This window comes from Engraulis encrasicolus, chromosome 9 (assembly GCF_034702125.1).
Source record: "Engraulis encrasicolus isolate BLACKSEA-1 chromosome 9, IST_EnEncr_1.0, whole genome shotgun sequence".
Taxonomy (NCBI): domain Eukaryota; kingdom Metazoa; phylum Chordata; class Actinopteri; order Clupeiformes; family Engraulidae; genus Engraulis; species Engraulis encrasicolus.
The window spans coordinates 16,792,889-16,815,388 of NC_085865.1; the positions used below are offsets into that span (position 1 = coordinate 16,792,889).

Consider the following 22,500-nt stretch of genomic DNA (forward strand, 5'->3'; position numbering starts at 1 on the left):
TACCCACCTTGCTAACTCTGCTAACACCTATCCTTTCGAGAAATGCACCCCTGCATAGCAAACATACAGCACTAGGGCCTGCAACTGCTCCTAAATCCTTAGCAGACGGATCGGACCCCAAACTCTTGTCTTTTTTGCCGAGTCATCTGTGAAGCATCACACAACGTCCAACAACACTCTCACCCTCAGATGCTCCAAAAGAAGAGTTGTAATTGCTGTGTAATTTCACTGTCTGGACCCCCTACACCCCCCCACCCCCCTTTCCACCCCTAACGCACCCTTACTTCTTCTAACCACACTCGCCCCCAAAGCTGTTACACTTACAACTAAAACAACCATCCATCTTGGTCAATTTGACAAGTGGTCTCTCCCCCCGCCCCACGCCCATCTCTCATTTTTACTGCAGCTTGACCCCCCCCTTCCCTCTCGCACTCTCTCTTTACATCTCTCCATTTCTCTCTCTCTACCCTTTCAACTCTCTCTTCCTCTAACTATACATCCCTCCGTCTCTCTGTCTGTTTCTTCATCTCTCTCTCTCTCTCTCTCTGTGTCAACACTGGGGTTTGGCAAACCTGCTATCCCACACTGTTCCCACACGCATGTGCATCGACACGAGGTTGAAAATGCTGCCAAGATGTAGGGGCAATTACAAGACTGTGTGGCAGGTGTTTGAGTAGCTTCATGTGTAGCAGCCAAGTACTCCTTGTTTGCCTTCTTGTTCCGGTTCTTACCACATCGTCCCTTCAAAAAAAAAAAAAGTCCCACACCTCTTGTAGGGGTTAAGTGCTTTGGGTGTGTCTGGGTCCATGGATTAAAAAAAGGAGCACAAGAGTGGGGTGATGCAGGAGGGAAGAGAGTTTTGTTGGGAGTGAGGAGGAAGATAGGTTGGGTGCTTTCACAATTTAAAAAAAAGAACACAAAATGGAACCAAGTCTTGAGTACGCTTATCGTTTGAGACGTGCAACAGTTTAATCCTTTACATTTTAAAACTCCTTTCCTTGTACATGTCCGGAACAAAAGAAAACCAAAGACTTGATATAATGAGCGTACATGGAATAGGTATGGGAATTGATTTTCAAATATTCACATTTTCGCCAGCATCAGGAGGAGAGTTGGATTTGGTGTGGTAGGGGGGTGTGGGAAGGTACAGTGGGTGTGTATTGTGCTACACTCAATTAACCCATTGATGCCTGATGCGTTGCGCAACATTGGCCCTGGCGCCTGGAGCTGCATTACGCAACATTCAGGCTCATGAGATTTGAGACAACTTTATTAAAAATCTCTGTTTGTGCAACTCAGTGCATATGTTTATGTGCTTCAGAAGCTGAGATATTTAGGTTTTTATAGGCTGAGGGCAGCTTTTCTTAAAAAGGGCTCAGGCATTCAGCACCCTTCTTTGCAGGTGCCTTAGGCGTCAATGGGTTAAAACGTTGAGTGGTGGGTAGGTAAAGTGCCAGGTCGAGGTCTACACCTTACTCTAACGACTTGAACAGGTATGAAGAAGTTTGGGGCTAGGAGACGTTACATTTATCCTATCGGAGGCTGTTAACATTTGACCCTTCCTCAAGGTGCTGAAAGAGTATTGAGTGTGCAAAGGTATAGAGGGTGGGGGTAGCTGCTGGAGGGGTCATTATGTACAGGGGCAGGTAAATACATTCGACTAACGACTTCAACAGGTATTTTGGGGAGAGAACACAGTAAATTTCCTCTGTAGGAGGGTGTTAAATTCACCCCTCCAGGTGTTGAATGGGTAGGTGAGAGGTGTAGGACGTGAGGGTAGTGTGCGTGCGCGCACGTCGCGCGTGTGTGTGTGTGTGTGTGTGTGTGTGTGTGTGTGTGTGTGTGTGTGTGTGTGTGTGTGTGTGTGTGTGTGTGTGTGTGTGTGTGTGTGTGTGTGTGTGTGTGTTATGTACAGGGGCAGGTAGAGACCCAACAGTCACGATCTGAGGTAGATAAGGCTCAAAGTCCACCGGGCAGGAATGAGGAAGCTGCCGAGGACTCCTCTGCTCTGGGCTGCTCTTGAGCACACTCTGTTTTCTTACAGTGCGCACGCACGCACGCACGCACGCACGCACGCACGCACGCACACAATGCACACACGCAAGCACACACTGTTTTCTTTAAAAGTGCTGGAGAGAGACCAGGACTCGCTAAACTGTCAACGCTGACAGAGGGGAGAAAAACACCTATGCAAATCAGCAAGCAGCCCCGGGAGGTGAAAAGGCCTGAGGAGCGAGTGAGTGAGAGATAAAGATAGAGAGAGAGAAAACAAGAATCAAAGAAAGAGAGTAGTGAAAAGGGAAAGATAGAGAGAGAAAAAAAAAGAAACAAAGAAAGAGAGTAGTGAAAAGGGAGAGATAAAGCGAAATAAAGTGAGTGAAATTAAGGGTGCGAGTGTGACAAAGAAAAAAAAAAGAGTGCAATCAAGAGAAAGAGGGGAGTGGTATCTCCCTTTTTAAAACAGCATCCCCACAAAGCCTGTTCTCAGTGCACTGATGCATGGATGGGACGCAAGTGTGAGTGTCTGCATGCGTCTGTCTGTCTGTCTGTCTGTAGGTTTACGAGAAGAGCAGGCGTGTGTGTACACGAGTGTGTAATCATAATACCTGATTGGCCGTTTGCCATTAAAGTAAAAAAGGTCTAATCATATCCCCGACGCCCTTAAGCTGATGAGGGCATCGGAGGTAGCATTGGGTGGAACCTCTAAACATTGCACAACACAACACAACACAACACAACACAACACAACACAACACAACACAACACAGTCTTAATACAAATACAGGTAATCCCCAACGGCCAGATCAACACCATTCCCGTCAAGGGAGAAAAGACGAAAGAAATAAAGTTAAAACCCTTATAAATGGAACAGTGTGCCCGTCTGCGAAGACTCTCAATCACCCAGGACATGGTAGTCAAAAGAGCCTGAAGTCGTTTCAACTTTCGCCCAGAAAGCATTCTTCATATCAGCTCCTCTGGCGTTTCAAGGAGCTTTTTCGAAAAGTGCAGTTTTTGAATGGAAAAAAAAAAGCTCCTCGACTTCTTTCAGGATTCGTATGTTTATATATCTCTTGTATGTATTTTGCATAGCTCTACTGTTTTACTAACAAGACAGACAGCTGCTAATAATGGAACTCTTTTTAGCTGCAATGAAAGACAATATTTGAAGTAGTCGCGCACTAGTAGTTTCTGTAAATGTGTGGTGGGGCATGGCAATGGCCACAGGGTATGTACTTCTGCCGATGCACAGAACCTTCAAATGAGCTGTTTAACTGCAGCCTCACGATCCCTCACAGAACTAATAACAAACCACACACGCACGCATGCACACACGCACGCACTCACACACAAACACTCACGGAAACTCACTTGTACACAAGAGTCCGCGTGTGCACACACACACACACACACACACACACACACACACACACACACACACACACACACACACACACACATGCGTGCACACACACACACACACACACACACACACACACACACACACACACACACACACACACACACACACACACAGACTCTGAAACCTGTACACAAGCATGCGTGTGCACACAAATACACACTGGTGTTTTTAGTCTTATGAGAAGTGAGGGTCATTGGGGTTAGTGTGGGCAAAACTCATCTGTGAGAACCCTACTGAACACTGCTGCTTTCCAGAACAAACCACACACACACACACACACACACACACACACACACACACACACACACACACACACACACACACACACACACGCACACACACGCACACACACAGACCTCAGCATCATTAGTGGAAATTTACGGCAGTCAGGCCGGCTGGCGTTTAGGAAGGGGAAGCTGCGATGGTCTGCTTTTTACAGTTCCTGCAATGTGGCCGCACGCAGAAACCACAGCCGGATTTAATACACAAACACATGGACACGGGCATACACAGGCGCACACACACACAGATGACACAGACCCATTCACAGAAATACACACAGACACACACAAAGAGATGACACCTAGATTGCATGCACACAGTCACACGTCGCACGCACGCACGCACGCGCGCGCGCACACGCGCACACGCGCACACACACACAAACGCACACACACACAAACGCACACACACGCACACACAGACGCACACACGCACACGCGCACACGCGCACACACACACAAACGCACACACACACAAACGCACACACACACAAACGCACACACACAAACGCGCACACACACAGTGTGGAGGCAGATAGGGATGCATGAGTGGCTCTTTTAGTTGCCGTCAGTCAAGCGATGGCAGACCCGGAAGCAGCCAATGGGAAGTCAGGTTGAAAGGCAGAGGAAGTGGAAGAGGAAAAGCCATCGGTAGAGAGGGGTGGAAAAGGAGGCGGGACTTAGTGTGGAAATGGAAACACAAAAGGTTGGAGGTGACCAATGGGGCGGGAAGGAGGCACGACGCGATAGGCTGAGGTGGGATAGTGTGGGCGGGTCTTTGGGGGCAATGGGCCAACAGCGTGCCGACGCAAGTCCACTCACCTGACACAGGTGCACAACCATTCTCTGCAAGCAGGCAGAGAAGAGGCATGCATGGAAGCGAGAGAATGTGTGGAAGAAGAGAAATGAAGAACAAACAGCAGAAAGAAAGAAAGAATAAACGATCAAGGCAACCAAAAATGTGGAGAGGTGGTGAAAACAGGGGGAGGAGGGAGACAATGCACACTGAACGTGTGATCAGGGGAAAACGAGAAATGAAATAAAAACAGTCCGACTTTGACAATGCTGTGTAACACTGAAATCGAAGAAATGCACGACAGAAGCAGTCACAGTGGACCACACACACATTAACACACACACAGCCACAATGCAGTAGAGTGAAGTGAAGGTGGCAGATTGGCATGAGGATGCGTGTGTGTGTGTGTGTGTGTGTGTGTGTGTGTGTGTGTGTGTGTGTGTGTGTGTGTGTGTGTGTGTGTGTGTGTCTGCATATATGTGTGTATGTATCCATGTACTCTATGTTTGTGTATGCAGACTCAGTAAGTATATGAGGAATAAGTAGGGACACACCTCGCGCTTGGCCAGCAGGACGTTGGGGACGATGTGAGGAAGACAGCGGCCCAGCATCAGCATCACACTCTCTTCGCTGTCTGCTATACGAGACACCTGATGGACACACACACACGCACGCGCGCACGCACGCGCACACGCACACGCACACGCACACGCACACGCACACGCACACACACACACACACACACACACACACACACACACACACACAGGTTAGGTCTCGTGTCTGTTGGCACGTGCATGACGTGCGTGTATGCAATGTTTGAATGATTATGTGCACGTGTGTGTGTGTTTGTGTGTGTGTGTGTGTGTGTGTGTGTGTGTGTGTGTGTGTGTGTGTGTCGTGTCCTGACCTCAGAGCCGAGGCGGCTGTCGGCTGACATGCGGCAGAAAGAGAGCAGGGCCTGGTGGAACGCAGCCGACAACTTCCTGTGGACACAAACACACAAACAAACAAACAAACAGCATGATAAAAATGACTAAAACAAGCAAATGAAAACAAATCATACATACATTCATTCTGCCCATTCACAAATGTTATCTTTTTCCAGAACATTTTCCACCTCTTCTTTAAAGAAACAAACAAGTACACAAAAAATAAAAGGGGTCAAACAACTCACTGAAAAAACAAAAAATAGTCACAAAAACATAAACGTTAAGTATGTTGGGGATTAAAAAATGCTCTTTAAAAGGAACTGGCCACCCAAAAACACACAAATCCAGGGGTAAATAATTGTGTGCGTGCAGGGGTGCCATCATTTGAACACTTAGTTTAGGTTTGTGCTCCAGGCCATTGCACATTAATGAACATTTCCATACATCTTGACTGTGCCAGTTTATAGGACAATGGCTAATTTCCAACTGGTGTCCAAAACTGGTGTCAAAACTGAATAATTCCTCATTATGTTTTCATGATGATGTTATTCTGTTTTAAGATCCATCTATTGACTCATCGGCCCTGCACAACAGTCTTAATGTACCTGGACTACTGATTTGCAGACAAAGCGCAAATAAACAACACTGACTTTAACATGATGTGCAGGGAAACACACAAACAAGCAAACAAAATGATGACCAAGCTTTTCTTCACTCTCCAGCCCAACATTAATGGGCTCCTCAACTACACAAAAACAAGATTTTTTTTTTACTATCTCCTAAACAAACCTCTCAGCGCTGCACATTAAAGTAACAAGTAACTTCCTCCCTTATAAATCCAAATCTCTACGTCCCAACAATGCTGACTGCGCTGCGAGTGCGTAAGGAGGTCAAATAGTTGAGGGGGGAATCTAAATGTCCTGTCACCCTTTTCCCCTTCCGGCCGGATATCAAAAGTGATGACGGGCCGAATGTGTGCGTAAGCTGGCTCAGCAAGGGGAGCAGAGGCAGAGGGAAGGAGAGGAAGGATTGGCATTGCAAACTAGCACCAGAGATTCTTTACGTATATAGAGATATGCCAACATAATAGGTTGCTATGGGCACCTAACGAGACCAAGTTCCGGTCTGCCTGAAGGGGCGTGTCATAATGCTCCTACATTGAATAGAACAGTCCTTAGGTCTGCCTAGGTCTGCCTAAAGGGGGATTTTCCCCACCTCCCCCTTGCAATAGTAGAACCCGGACACAATGGGCCAATGGAACCTCTCTCTCTCTACTCTCTCTGCTAGCACTGTACTGTACTGAGTAAGGGGATATGGGAACATACTGTACAATGCCTTGTCTTTCTGAAGTGCAATTCTGACCCCTTGTGGCCATTTTATGAAACTTACAGGACTGCTGCATATTTGTGTCACCACCACCTAGTGGCCAATTAGGTGTAATAGCAGCTGTTACATTGTGTGCGTTACAATAGAGCTCGAAAGTCCCGCCCCTTAGTTCCGCGTTTCACGGGACCTTAGCTGACCATCTAACAACATGGTGGCGAGTAAATATCTTCTGATCACAGTCATGATATGCGCTGGGCTACAAATATGCTATTTAAGAGGCTAGATAAAGATTATTCATGCAGACGTATCAATGTTTAGTTCCGAGGACGTCGGCATGAAAAATGTGAAGAAACACAGCTTTCTAAAAAGTTTGGGGGTTCATACGAAAAATTAAGCAAAAATATCAGAAACAACATATATGGAGCTCGTGGCACAACTCGAAGGGGATCGAAATGCCATTTTAATACCGCCATTGGATTACATGCTACGATTTTCGGCTAAAAACGCTGTTGAGGTCCCATGAAATCGGGGGAAGTGACGTCACTTTCGAGCTCTATATGCGACCTTGCCTCCTCCACTTGTGCTTGTCTCCTCGTAGGAGGGAGTAATATGTCATGATGATATCACTGACAACAGCATTATATTTCAAAATCTTGCAAAGGCTCAATTGTACAGTCTTTTTCTCATTTGCAATTGGGATGGTGAATGACAAACAGTCCCTCAAAAGTTGTTGTGGCTAGGCTGACAGCCGGGAAACTTTATAGTTTTCTCCACGGAGGAGGGGCCAAGAGGCGGGACGAGGAGACAAGCACAAGTGGAGGAGGCAGGGTCGCATATTGTAACGCACTCATTGTGGTTGTAGATTATTTGGCAACCATCATCACCTTGATAAGAGAGAGAATTACATAACCATGACTGATCAAAAAAAAGTTAAAATAAATCATTACATGGCTCAACGTCATTCCTGGATGAAGGTCTAAGGACCGAAAGCTTGCAAGTCAAGTAAAGCTTCTTCGCACAAAAATAGACCTGAAGTGTGCGGATTGTCTTCTTCTTATACTGAAATTTCTACTGAATCCTGCACCTTCTAAACAGATGAGCGGTGGCCTATCACAACTCAACGTCATTCCTGCCATGTAATCTGGTGTGGGAAAGTAGTGTGTGTAGGGGTTGATCAATGCATATCCAAGTTGATCATTATATAGTTCACCATTTCCAAGTCACTCGGGTGTTTATGGTTAAATCAAAGGATTGCGGTCATGCTTAGGTGGAAATCCACGTCGGTCTTGCTGGACAAAAGACAAAGTGTGTGTGTGTGTGTGTGTGTGTGAGTGTGTGTGTGTGCGTGTGCATCTGGCTGCGTGCAGGTGTTTCCATGAGTGTCTAGAGTTGTAGGTTTGCCTTTCTCTCACCTGTTGGGCTGGTCGAACTGTACAGGCCCCTTGCCGTCGGGTGGCTTGAGCTTGGCGTGGTGTGGCGTGGGGGGGTTAGGTGGGCCAGAGAAGGCCACAGCCGGTGGACCAGACGTTGGTGCTGTCGGGGGGTCAACCCTAGGCTGCTGCGTGACCTCTTTGGCCTCCGTCACCCCCCGGATGTCCAGGTACTGGCCGTTGTCCAACGAGGCCCGGTCCTCCGAGGCGGGCGAGGCCCCCAACTGGCCCGTATCCGGGGAGACGCCTGGTGGGGCGCTCGACACATTCCTCTTCAGCTCTTGGATCTCGCTGTAGACACAGAACATGAAGTATGTGTCTGTGAATCACTATGTGTGTGTGTGTATGTGTGAATCACTATAATTCTGTCACCCCAAAGGCCATCGCCCTGGGATGCAACATTCTACTCCATCAGGTGAAGAGCAACAATAGAAACACATTTAAGACTCAATTAAAAAAAAGATGTTGTGTGTGTGTGTGTGTGTGTGTGTGTGTGTGTGTGTGTGTGTGTGTGTGTGTGTGTGTGTGTGTGTGTGTGTGTGTGTGTGTGTGTGTGTGTGTGTGTGTGTGTGTGTGTGTGTGAGTGAGTGAGTGAGTGAGTGAGTGAGTGAGTGAGTGAGTGAGTGAGTGAGTGAGTGAGTGAGTGAGTGAGTGAGTGAGTGAGTGAGTGAGTGAGTGAGTGAGTGAGTGAGTGAGTGTGTTTGTTTTGTGTGCTTGTGTGATGCTGTGGTGCTAGTGCCAGATCTGATGGCTGAGTGACTTGGACAGGGCTGGATAACCCTCCAGGAGTCTGGGTCTCATCTCATTTCACAAAACCACACGCACTGGGGATAGGGTCTTTTGTAGCATCACAAGTAAAATGTCCCACACTCAGTCCAATACACTTGTATTTTATTTAGGGATGTACAGAACCCTGATTTTTAAGTTTCCGAATGCAGAATCCACCGGCTAAATCCGAAACCGAATGCCAAATCCTACTCTGATCAACCAAACTGAACAACGTCAGCAAGGTTGAATCCGGCCAAATCTGAAACTAAATCAGGGATTCGGTGCATCCCTAAGCAATAACTTAAAGGTTCTGCAGAATACCAAATCCGCTGCTTAAGATTTGGCTGAATACGAAACTGAATACTGATATCCTACTCTGATCATGACACCAAAACCGAAAGCCAACCCCTGTCAACAAGGCAGAATCTGGCTGAATTCGTAACCGAATCTTGGATTCGGGACATCCCTAATTTTATTGCTTGAATGTTTTGGAGAAATCGCCTGAGGAGGGTCTGAGTGACTAAAACATTGAGAGCAATACAATGTAATGGAGCACAGAGTAGGATAGCACCTTTGCGGTTTCTTTTCTCAGCTTAAGTAGTTCGTTTCCACTGTTTCAGTGACGTGAAGTACTGTATGATACAGTGCCCTCCATAATTATTGGCACCCCTGGTTGAGATGTGTTAAAAGCCTTAAAATAAATTCAGTGTTTATTGCAGAAGAATACTGTCACACTGAAAATTGTAGGAAAATGTAGCCTTCAACTCAAATGAATTGTAAGAAAAAAAAAAAAATCCCTGACTAAAAAATAATTATTTTTCATTAAATCACCTGTTCCACAATTATTGGCACCCTTAACAATTCCCAGGAAATAAATATAATTGAAGCATTTCTGTCATTTCTACAGTAGTTTACAAAGTTTACCAGAGTATGTAGGAACATTTAATTAGTAATTCATCACTTCCTGTTTCCCTGGGGTATAAATATGACGTGACACCGAGGCCATTTCTCTTATCCACTCTTAAACATGGGAAAGACAAAGGAACACAGCATACAAGTGAGGCAGATGTGCGTCGACCTTCACAGGTCAGGCAGAGGCTACAAGAAGATTGCCACTCAACTGCAGCTGCCCATATCCACTGTGAGAGGAATAATTAAGAAGTTCAAAACAACTGGAACAGTGGTAAACAAGCCTGGACGAGGACCCAAGTTTATTTTGCCACCACGCACAGTGAGGAGGATGGTAAGAGAAATCAAAAGATCTCCAAAGCTCACTGTTACAGAATTACACCAAATGGTAGCATCCTGGGGTCACAAAGTCTCCAAATCAACCATCAGGCGCTGTCTACACGCCAACAAGCTGTTTGGGAGGCATGCACGGAGAAAACCTTTCCTCACTCACAATCATAAACGCAAGCGTCTGGAGTTCGCCAAGCGGTATTGGGGCTTCAACTGGGACCGTGTGCTTTGGTCAGATGAGACCAAGATTGAGCTTTTTGGCAACAAACACTCTAAGTGGGTCTGGCGTACCACGAAAGATGCGCATGCTGAAAAGCACCTCATACCCACTGTGAAGTATGGGGGTGGGTCAGTGATGCTGTGGGGCTGTTTCGCTTCCAAAGGCCCTTGGAACCTTGTTAGGGTGCATGGCATCATGAATGCTTTGAAATACCAGGACATTTTAAATCAAAATCTGTTGCCCTCTGCCCGAAAGCTGAAGCTGGGTCGTCACTGGGTCTTTCAGCAAGACAATGACCCTAAACATATGGCCAAATCTACACAGAAATGGTTCACCAGACACAAAATCAAGCTCCTCCCATGGCCATCTCAGTCCCCTGACCTCAACCCCATTGAGAACCTGTGGGGTGAGCTGAAGAGGAGAGTACAGAGGAGAGGACCCAGGTCTCTGGATGATTTAGAGAGATTCTGCAAAGAGGAATGGCTGAAGATCCCTCTTTCTGTCTTTTCCCATCTTGTGAAACATTATAGGAGAAGATTAGGTGCTGTTTTGTTGGCAAAAGGGGGTTGTACAAAATATTAACACCAGGGGTGCTAATAATTGTGACACACATTATTTGATGTCAAATAATTATTTCTTTATGTGGGATTTTTTCCCCACTGAATAAATGCACTTTTATTGAAGGTTGGATTTTTCTCTTTTTTTCCATTAAGGTCCCATATTATTTAGAAAAAAAAAAAATATTTGGAAGCTAAAAAACACATCTCAACCAGGGGTGCCAATAATTATGGAGGGCACTGTATGTATGGAGAAAGTAGTATGAATAGAAGGACAGGAGAATAGTATGAATAGTAAGGAGAGGAGGAAAAGCATGACGAAAAACAGTATAGAGTACAGAGTAGAGTAGTGCCTATGCAGCTTGGAGTACAGAGTAGAGTAGTACCTTTGCAGTAGAGTACAGAGTAGAGTAGTACCTTTGCAGTTTCTTGATCTGCTCGGCCAGGCTCTGCTTCTCACTGGTTAAAAGGCTGATCTGGTACTCCAACTCCTCCACCACCTCCACTTGCTGAGAGAGAGAGGGAGAGGGAGAGGGAGAGGGAGAGGGAGAGAGAGAGAGAGAGAGAGAGAGAGAGGGCTAGTTTCAATGTCTGATTTTATCTAGTTTCAGCTCTGCAAATTTGGCTAGTTTCAATGGTAAAACCAAACACAAAAAAGATGACATTGCCTGCCTTGTAGTTTTCCCCTTTGGCTGCCCTACTGCCTAGAAGTGGAATGGAAACTCAATGGAAACGGAATACAGATGTACAGAGAACGGCTGCTCTTTCTAACTTGTAGCCCACATAGCAATTTCTGAATTTAAGAGCTGAAAAATACTTAGTGGCTCTTTAATTCACAGTTAATGGTACTACTTCACTACACGTAGCGTAAACGATGCATCTGTCCTCCACCTCCTGTCGTCTCACCTGTATGGTCTCCGGCTTCTGCAAGTGCTGCTGGGTAATGTAGTCCGCGCCCAACTCGCCAGGATCCACCCCTACTGCCACATCCACGGTCTCCCTGGAAGACGGGAAGCTGTTGCCACAGTTACGGTACAGCTGCAGCAGATCAGGCGGCTTTGGAATGTTCAGGCCCACGTCATCCCATAATTCAAAATCCTGGAAGAGGAGAGAGAGAGAGAGAGAGAGAGAGAGAGAGAGAGAGAGAGAGAGAGAGAGAGAGAGAGAGAGAGAGAGAGAGAGAGAGAGAGAGAGAGACAGAGACAGAGACAGAGACTAAACACACTGCTATCACACATTTGTGAAAATCGAGTTAAAGGTAAAGATTGAATGTTTTACCTGGTCATCATTTTCATCTGAGAATGTTATGGACGATAACTTATGTTCGTTTTTCAATAAATATTCATTCACTAAAAAATTTAAGGCTCTTTTCTCTAGAGGGCGGATAGGTTCCTGTGGAGGGAAAGCAAAAGGCACAACATGAGACGTCAAGCATGTCTTTTAACAAACACTAAACGAAGAACATGAATAAGAATCACGTTATTATATTTAAATTAATATTACGGATATATTGAAGAAAAAAATGTATTGTATAAAATGCATTTCACATCCAAACACACATGCACCAGACCTGAATTTCAGGGCTGGACTTGAAATTTTTCCTCTCCTGGGAGGGAACTTCACATTCTAGACAAAAGAAAAAGCAAGACAGGCAGAGACAATAAAGAGAGGGAGAGGGAGAGGGAGAGGGAGAGAGAGAGAGAGAGAGAGAGAGAGAGAGAGAGAGAGAGAGAGAGAGAGAGAGAAAAGAGAGAGCGATAGAGAGATAGAGAGATAGAGAAATAGAAAAATAAAGAAAGTGAGTTATGGTTTTCCCCTTCCAAAAGATACTAGAGTGGGTCCCCCTGCATCGCAGGAGGTCCCTGTGCAGAAACAACACACTTAAAAAGGAGAGATCAAGAGAAAGAGGGACAGAGAGGGGAGAAAAGGAGAGCATGAAGAGGACCGTGAGAGAGACAGAGAGTAGAAGAAAGACAAGAGAGCTTAATAAAGTACGCCACCTGCTGCCTGAGTCAAGTTTGCGCGCAGAGCCTGAATGGTCTCCTTGGCTTTCCGTAGCTCAAACTCCAGGACTGGACAGGGGAGGAGGGGGGGTCATCCAGTCAGTCAGTCAGTCCACCACACACACACACACACACACACACACACACACACACGTGTGCATACACACACATCCAAACCAGGAAAGGGAACAAAGAAACAAAACAAGGAAACACAAAAATAATAAGGATGGCCATGATGAGGTCAAATTGAAGAGAAAAAAAATCAACAAGTATTCTGAAACAAAACAAGCCTGAGCAGATAGATAGATAGATAGATAGATAGATAGATAGAGAGAGAGAGAGAGAGAGAGAGAGAGAGAGAGAGAGAGAGAGAGAGAGATACAGATACAGATACAGATACAGAGAGAGAGAGAGAGAGAGAGAGAGAGAGAGAGAGAGAGATGCAGATACAGAGAGGGGGGAGGGAGGGAGAGAGAGAGAGAGAGAGAGAGAGAGAGAGAGAGATAGAGATAGAGAGAGAGAGAGATAGAGAGAGAGAGGGAGAGGAAGAGAGAGTACAGAAAGAAAGAGAGGAAAGAAAACGAGAGAAAGTAGGAACTGATAAGAAGACAAATGAGCATGCAAACCATGGGCCTGATGGGAGCATGCAGCAGAGGTAGCTCGGAAAGGCTGGCAGGTTGGAAAATCCATGCTCAGCTTTGCCGTGAAAAACAAAGCTAGCTGTCTGACCAGGGATTTTACGGCGCGGAAAAAGAATGCAACGGACACTTCTTTTCCAGGCTACATACTGTAAAATCGGATAAAAAAGTTACCAGGGGAAAAAAAGACAAAAAGCAAGATCAGCAATACAAAGCCAATTCCGATTCCTGAGCATGAATTTGAACCATCAAATTTACAGTTTGTGTTTTCTGGCGTTCTGTACACCTGGATTTGGTTATGTTTGGTATTGAATGCCAACTGTGCAAATTGAGGTAGTTTTTTTAGAAGCTTGTTAATAATTGTTAAGTCGAATTGATCTTCAGCATAAAGACCAGTATGTTGTTATAGCATGTTAGGCCTATTTAATATGTTGTAATGGCACTGATTGCAAGTGATAAGCCACTTATGACATTATAAACATTTCAGGTTAAAAAGGTCAATCTTTTTTTTTTTGGTAGACACGTTTGCATGGAATAGGCAGCAGCAATCCTGCTAGCTCTTTCACAGATATTTCAGTAAGAAAAAGACAGAATTATAATAATAATAAATAATAAAAAATAAAACACTGAAGAAGCATGGGGAGCAGAGGACACATTGCATGATGTACACTACTGACCCCTGACTTTTGCTGGATATGCTGAAGGGCAAGATCGTTTCTTCGTTCCCTGTTAAAGCAACATTAAGTCGTTTTCCTCTTTGGCATGTGTCTACAGGTTGGAAGAGGAATGGTCTGTAATTCAAAAACAAAACAAAAAAAATACAGGGAGATGGCCCCATTTCTCTAGACTTCTTTACTGTGGTCATAGAGGACAGTACATCAACTTCAAAAGTGCTTTTCTTCCTCTTACAAGTTCATGTACCAATGGAAAGACATGATGGTTTTAAACATGGGAAAGACTCGTTGCTGAACTACAGAAGTTGAGGACAGGGCTACAGAGGCACTTTCCTGGATCCGCTCCTCCAAAAACCAAAAACAAACATCTATAATCCCATATATTTGGGGGGGGGGGCTTGGCAGCCTTCAGTCAGGAGGTCAGAAGTGCACAAGATGCAAGCTCAACAAATGGCACAACTAAAAGACCAAGCAAGAATCTGTAAAAAAATAGAGCGGGGGTAAAAAAAAAAAGAAGAGACAGAGAGAATAGTAAAGTATAGGTGCTAGCCTGGATGGGTGTGTGTGTGTAGTGTGTGTGGTCCAGTGTGGTTTGGTTTGGTGAGGACAACACTGGGTTTGATGGGCACGAGGAAAGCCAGAAAAATCCTGAGTCAGACAGCAGCATACCGTAACACCCGAGCGGGACGCACTCAGGCTGTAGGCTCCGGACTACCCTCTGCTGCACGCGTCCTGATGATGTAGGCTCCCTTGCCTCGTTTCCTCTGCCCAGTACTAGATCCACTCATCTCTACTCAACTCAGGGTTTACCTCTTTCACATTTGCACAAAATTGGAATATGGTGTTGTTTTTGGAAGAAGGTCTGGTGAGGTGTGTTTCAACACATTTGGAACCTCACCAGCAGTGATAGTGAAACCTACCATGTCCCAAATTTTGCACAATGGAAATGTGATTAAAAAGCAGCGAGTAGACATGAGAGGAGCTGGTAGAGAGCAATGAAAAGGAAGCTCTCCTAACCTCTTACTTACCAAACCCCTTATGGGCCTTACGACCAACACCCACAGCAAACACACTAGAAACTCTCGGTTTAGAGTCATACCCGAGAAGTTGCAAAACCTGTTAACCCTTTTTTCCAGACTATTATTGATAAAGCATGTTTAAAAGCAAACCATTTTTGCTTAACTTTTTGTTTCATGTTTTTAACTTACATTCATTCTCTCTATTTCGGACATCCTTCGTCAATGTCAGTGATGGCCAATTTAAGTGTTTTGTCGGTTTTGTGTTGGGTCGGTCGATAATAATAAATCACAATCCAACCCAACTGCAGATTCAAAATGAAGAAAAACACAAAAGTATTTTTGAAAATAAATGCACAATGGGGTTTTGCATCTGAAGCTTTGGTCCAAATTTTGAAAATATTGCATCAGTAGATTGATAAAATAAGCCCAATAGGCTAGTCTGAACATTCCAGAAGTTCACTTGTTATTCAAATGAGTTCAACACTTACTAACAATTGAATTATGATACACTCATGACCAGTACTAAACCATCACCCTCATGCAAAAAAAGCACAATGACAACTTTCATTTGAAGAAATCAAACAAAGCAGACAGAATATACCAAACTGATAAAATTAGGAATAAACGAGCAGAAAAACGTTTATTAATTCTTCCGCAAGATAACAGATCTGACACAAACTTACTAAACTAGGCTTCTTGAAAATGGGACAGCAGAATATATTTGACGTGTGATTTTTCTCGCCAGGCAGAAGCTGAACTGACAAGTAGCACTGTCTGCTTTTTGAAGCATAAGAGCCCAAAAGGAACTTCAGACACACAGCAGAAGCAGCATGAGAGAAAGGAGTCACCACCGTCTAGCACGCTGTGAGAAGTGCGAAGGAGGGAAAAAAAAAAAAAAAGATATAAAAAAAACCTTGTCAACACTGCTCTCTGCTTCGTGGCAGTTCACGCTCAAGTGTCTGCGACACTTTCTGCATCAATTAGCAGCGTTGCCGCAAGGGGGGAGACGAGATCTAAAACTGGCATCTGACTAACTACGAGTGGAGGCGAGATCTTCCTCACAACCCTAGGCCTCGCTGCAAGGCGATAACTAACCAAAAAAAAGCTCTGTGTCGATGTAACATGCAGCAATCGCATCTGCCAAGGATATGCACAGACTGCCTGTGGGTAAACGCTAGGCCTGGTAGTCTTTCCTCGTAAATCCTGCTTTGACTCTTGAGCAATAGGATAGACACAAGGCATCTATCCTATTATAGAGTAAATTAACATATTATGCATAGTAACTTTGTATAATTTACATTTGTAATAGTAGTATTACATTAGTAGTAGTATACATTACTAAATGCTGTCCTGTCTTGCACCGCTGTGTGGTACATTTGAAGAAATTGACACAAAGGCGACTCATCCTTGGACAGACTGGTTGCGGTACCAGTCAAACCTGAGGAACTGAGTGATTCCAGGGAGTGATTCAAAGGAAGGGCAGGGATTGGCAGGAGGCATTTCATTGCTAGTTATAGTCCTGCAGCTACTGCCACTGCTTTGAGGAGGAGTCGATGCCTTTACTCCAGTGAGAGCTGAATCACCCTCTGAGACATACTTAGAGTGTGGGTTTTTGAGCATTCTATAAAAAGAATGCGTTCTATAACAATGCAAGATTCTACAATTACATATTGTATTGAATGACGCCCAGAATTCTATAGAACTTTCACTGCCCGAACATTCCGGTGTGAACACTCTTAAAGGTTAACTTTCTTCCTCTGGGTAAAAAGAAAAAAAAAGAAAGAAAAAAAATTCTTCCTCACCACTGGCCACTAACTGTTTGCAGATGACCAGCCATCAAGATCTCATGAGTAAGCTAATAGCGGTCAAACCATGAACATAGAAAAATACCAAGAGTGGTCTTAGTCCATAGCAGACTAGTTTTGAGAAGCCGCTGCCAATTTCACAACAATACATGAAGTGGAAAATAATACCAGATCTGGACATGATGTCAGTGTTACGCAGCTATTATGTCTTTTGCATAAGCAAATGTTACATTTTGCTTCATTCATTGCCTTCATTACCTTTTACCTACTATCATAAAAAAACAATCTCATCTCAAATTGTAAGTGCTCTAATGTACTCCAATCTTCTCACCCCAGATGTGAAAGTATCCAGGAGAGTAAGACAATATTGCAAACTGGTGACAATGAGGCCATGTAGCCTTCCCTCCTCCCTTCCCTCCTATACTTGCCAACTTGAGTCTTTGACACTTGAATACATTTGATACCTTTGCGCCTCAGTTGCCTTGCCTCTCTAATTTCATTGAACAGGAAACTGTAATCTCATCAAAACGTCTTTGGCCTTTGAAGTATAATAAATAGACTGCCCTGTGGCGCCCCCTAGTGAGGCTACGGTGTCCTGCGCCTCCTTACCTGCCACCCTCTCGTCAGATTCGCGGTTGCCGTCGTCGGAGTAGCGGGCGAAGTCCAGCGAGTCCAGCGTGCTGATGCTGCCCGCGCGATCTGCAGATGGGAGACCACAAGTCAGAGCCACGTTTGAAGAGTCACACACACAGGCACGCACACAGGCACACAAACAGATGCACGCACACACACACGCACACACTCTGAGATGACCAGTCAGACCCACGTTTGAAGAGTCACACACACACACACACACGCACGCACGCACACAGGCACACACTCAGATGCACACGCACGCACACACTCTGAAATGACCAGTCAGACCCACGTTTGAAGAGTCTCACACACACACGCGCACGCACGCACGCACACGCACACGCACACGCACACACACACACACACACACACACGACCAGTCAGACCCACGTTTGAAGAGTCTCACACACACAAACACACACACACTGAGGACCAGTCAGAGCTCTGTTTGATCTGTTACACAGACACACACACAAACACATGCCCACACACAAAAACATGCACACACACTAACAGTGTTTGAAGTGCTAGCAAGGCTGACACTCATACGCACACACGCACACAGGACATCTCAGAGCTGTTTGAAGTGCTAGTGAGGCAGGCAAACACACACACAGGCACGCGCACGCGCACGCGCACACGCACACACCTCGGTGCTGATTGAACTGCCAGCCTAGCGCTTGTAAGCCTTTTTCCTAGAAAGACCTCACATACAAACACACACACACACACACACACTGCAGGTGTACAGTCACATACACATCTGTCTCCACCTATTAATATGTATGCAACCACACACACGTGCACGCATACACACACCTACGCACACAGCTCTCTTCCCTCCCCTCCCTTCTACTCCACCAATGGGTAATCGTAACAATCAGGACCGTATGAAGCCAATGTGGTGCCAATGGGCACTATACCTCATTGATGCCCCCTTTTTGAACAATATTTGTGACATTTGTGTGACATTTGTGTGTGTCGAAAATGGTTTGTGCCCCTGGGCACTGTGCCACTGGCCCTTATGGACAATCCGGTCATGGTAACAATCCATACAGTGACTATGGTTTTGGGATAGTCATAGGGCTGCACAATTAATCGAAAAATAATCAAAATCGTGATAAAATAGTGAAATCGAACTCATGATTTTAATCGTGATTTAATCGTGGCAATAGTGACCTACTTTTGAGAGCGTCCTTGAAGCCAGAACATACTGACAGGCTGGTGTTTCTGGCCAGAAATCTGTCCATTTAAGTTTCATGCTATTGCCTTTACATAATTATAACAATTCATTTTATTTTGCTCATCCCGTATGTAATTAATTCTTGGTTATATTTCATCTTGTTATAATTTTCAAAAAAATCTGCAAAAATCAATAATCGTGATTAATAATCGGGATTATGATTTTGACCAAAGTAATCGTGATTATGATTTTTTTCATAATCGTGCAGCCCTAGATAGTCACACCCGTTTGAGTGGAGTGGAGGGTGCTTGCAGACACAGGCAGCGTAACTAAGTTAGCAACTTACAGTAGTTGGTTGCAGTGCAATTTCCCATTGGAAACCTGGTAAGTTGCTAACTGGTTAGCAAGAAGGCAATGGACGATTCTGAGAAGAAGTCTGTGACGTCTGAAGAAGGGGTAAAACCCGAAACGTCACGAAAAAATTAAATATTGGGAGCAAAAGAAATCCTGGTCGTGCAGCTGACTATTTCTCAGAATCGTCTAGTCACTTGTGGTCCTGCTCCCAGGTCAGACGTTCCTGTGGATGTGCGAGCTTTCCACCATTACCTCAGCAAGGCAATGGAAACATATACCAAAGAGGAGGAGGAGGAGGGGGTCAGAGAACCTGTGTTCAACTGTGGTTTTCTCCTGAGTCCTTTAATTTGTCTTTTATTCATCATTTCTTTTTAGTGTTACACAAATGTATTTTTTGTGTGCTTTACTTGCTGATTTTTGCCTATAAATCTATTTGGGGTAGAGATGTTGGACTGCTTAGCCTGTAGTGATGAAGAAGAGCTCTGGTGTGGATGTGTGACTGAGTGTAATGTATGTTTTTGATGTTTATAGGGACCCCCTCGAAAAAGAGATGGAACATCTCTATCCCTTAATAAAATAATTGAATTGAATGGAATTTGGCCCAGGATAGCTGATTGATAATGTGTGTTGCTGCTGCTGCAGCTGCAGTGTGTAGTGTGTGCGTAGTGTAGTGTTCAGCGAATCATCCTGTCCTTACCCTTGGCAGACCCCTGCCAGACATGACAACTAAGCCAACTGTCAAAGACAAGTACAATGTGCGTGTGTGCGTACACGTGTGCACGTGTCAGTGTCACGGAGAGTGTGTATGTGTGTGCCATGAAAATGAATTCACCTGCTGAGCCTCTACGGTAGCTGTGCGTAGGCCAAACAGAGCAGTCAACAGCTGCATACATGTAGATATAATGACCTTTCCTTGCCGCACAATAATGGACACGCTGACAAACAACCGATGCTTTGTTCTCAGTGTCTCTGTCGTTTCTTTGGGCTGCAATTTTTGTTTGGGTTTGGGCTGGTAATGAGAGAAAGCCTAACAGATTGCCTAGTCTGGTTAGTGTTTCTCTGTATTATGTGTCCCTACCCTACATACACACACACACACACACACACAGTCACACACACAGTCACACACACACACACACACACACACACACACACCTCTCTCTCTCTTCCGCCCCGCAGGCCAACAAAAGGGGCCTGAGATTCCTCAGTAATGAGTATGGATCACATGTTGAGCATGCAGTGCACTGGTCGGGCTGGCTGGGCAGAGCTCAGCTGAAAACCAACACAAAGCTCCCTCTCTCTTCTCTCCCATCTCTCTCAGCTGCAGCTACTACAGGCACTAGTTGAGTGTGACCCAGTACAGTCCAACCGGGACCGGTGCTGGTGCCGCTGTGTCAGCGTGGTGACATGACACCCAGTAGGTCAGGGGTAGCCAGGCGTTGCAACTAGTCAGGTCAAGAGCAATGCAACCTACTTTCTGAGTTCCCGAAAATACGGGAACTCCTTTCACTTTGTCTGGAAGCAAGCCACCATAAGCATATCAAGGGAGGCGGGTTAACCATGCAGTTTGGGAAATGTTAAGTAATGCTCTTGGTCAGACCGAAGAGATTTGAACGTCAATGATAATCAGGCTAGTAGGTAGTGTGACCGGCAGCGAATGTGGAGGCATTGTAGGACTATTCACCCCGCCAAGCCCTACCTAAAGGCACAGAATAAAAAAGAAAACTTGTTACACAGGCAGAACGTCTGGTTTACTTGGTTGGAGGATACCTCAAACCACCCAGCCTTGGCCAAATGTGGCACACTCTGACCAAGACCAGTTAGAAGTCCTGGTGCCCACCATGATCTCACAGGATTCCGTGAAATGAACATGGATAATCGTGACACAAAATCTGTGGCAGTGTCGACAAAATTTGGGCAAAATCCCTGAAACTACTACAGATGTTGTGTCCTAAGGCTCATTGTAATTTTGTGTCCCAAGACTCTCCAAGATTCAAATATTCATTTTACAAAATTCTGTGAGATCAGGCTGTGGTGCCAGTGAGGTTCTTTGTGTTTTATACGCCATGCCATTCTGCTCTACAATGCCAGTACGGCGGTGCCAGTCAAGCATTGTCCAGACAGGCACAGCTGAACATGACCCAGTCCAACCAGAACCGTCCTGGTGCCATGGCAACAAGTAGGCGGGCAAATTCTATGCCCGTGCTTGCCTCCTAGAGTGTAGCACAGCGTGTCGCTTAGCTTTGGTCTACAGTGCCAAGTGGGCACAGCCAAGCGTACCACAGCCTGACCAGGACCAGCCAGCAGCGTACTGGTGCCCCAGCAGTGCTTAGGTACCTAGTCGAACAAAGGGGCCAAACTTCGCTCCTCAAAGCCCGCCCTTAACTGTGTCCCCAAAAAGCTAACCCCCTCTTTAAAAACCTAGCATGATGGACAAGAGTGTACGGTATCTTCCCCAGCTGAAATAAATCGTGATTATGACAATTCCGCCGACCACGTGCAATCTCAAGGCCCCTGGAGGACAGGTTGGGGTCGGGGACCACTGTAGCTCCGTTAGTTCTACAGGGCAGTGTCAGCCGCCCACTGTAGCATCTAGTGCTGCCGTGCTCTGCTCTGCTGTACCGTGCTGCTCTGCTCTGGCAACGTGATCTCTGGTCGCCATGGATACCGACGGCTTGCCCTATCAGTGTTGTGTGACACCAGCACCTTTCAGCCGGCAGAGTTCACAGAGATCAGGGTACACCGTAGAAGGCAAGACTGTGTGCGTCTGTGTGTGTGAGTGTGTGTGTGTGCATTTGTGTACTTTGTGTGTCATTCTGTGCTTTTGTACAGTATGGACTATGGAGGTTAGAAGGGTGAGACAATGTGTGTGTGTGTCTATTTGTATACGGAGGTCAAGTGTGCATGCCTCTGTATGGAGGTTATTAAGTGTGGACGTATGCACATGGAGGGTGCTTTTGATATGATGCTGGTAGGGTGCTGATACAGAGTTGCAAGGAAGGTGAAGTGTGTGTGTGTGTGTGTGTGTGAGTGAGTGAGTGAGTGAGTGAGTGAGTGAGTGAGTGAGTGAGTGAGTGAGTGAGTGAGTGAGTGAGTGAGTGAGTGAGTGAGTGAGTGAGAGTGTGAGCGTGTGTGCGTGTGAGTGTGTGAGTGTGTGTGCGTGTGTGTGTGTGTGTGTGTTCTGGGGGGCGTTTCTAGAAGGAAGTGCACCTGATTTG

General features: G+C 45.5%; 1 protein-coding gene across 10 annotated transcripts in view; it reads right to left on the minus strand.

The window, feature by feature from the left end:
• The window catches only part of relch (RAB11 binding and LisH domain, coiled-coil and HEAT repeat containing), a 92,364-nt gene that overhangs the window by 61,260 nt on the left and 8,604 nt on the right, over positions 1 to 22,500 (minus strand). For 6 of the 10 annotated variants that reach the window (XM_063206680.1, XM_063206678.1, XM_063206674.1 and 3 more), the window contains 10 exons: positions 17,719 to 17,808; positions 12,971 to 13,042; positions 12,541 to 12,596; positions 12,249 to 12,362; positions 11,877 to 12,068; positions 11,388 to 11,479; positions 8,169 to 8,477; positions 5,409 to 5,484; positions 5,053 to 5,148; positions 4,525 to 4,548 (listed from right to left, as the gene is read on the minus strand). In XM_063206680.1, the coding sequence (XP_063062750.1) occupies positions 4,525 to 4,548; positions 5,053 to 5,148; positions 5,409 to 5,484; positions 8,169 to 8,477; positions 11,388 to 11,479; positions 11,877 to 12,068; positions 12,249 to 12,362; positions 12,541 to 12,596; positions 12,971 to 13,042; positions 17,719 to 17,808 (1,121 nt within the window). The remainder of the gene's footprint in view (positions 1 to 4,524; positions 4,549 to 5,052; positions 5,149 to 5,408; positions 5,485 to 8,168; positions 8,478 to 11,387; positions 11,480 to 11,876; positions 12,069 to 12,248; positions 12,363 to 12,540; positions 12,597 to 12,970; positions 13,043 to 17,718; positions 17,809 to 22,500) is intronic. The other 4 variants (XM_063206679.1, XM_063206677.1, XM_063206676.1 and 1 more) reach the window with 2 other exon arrangements.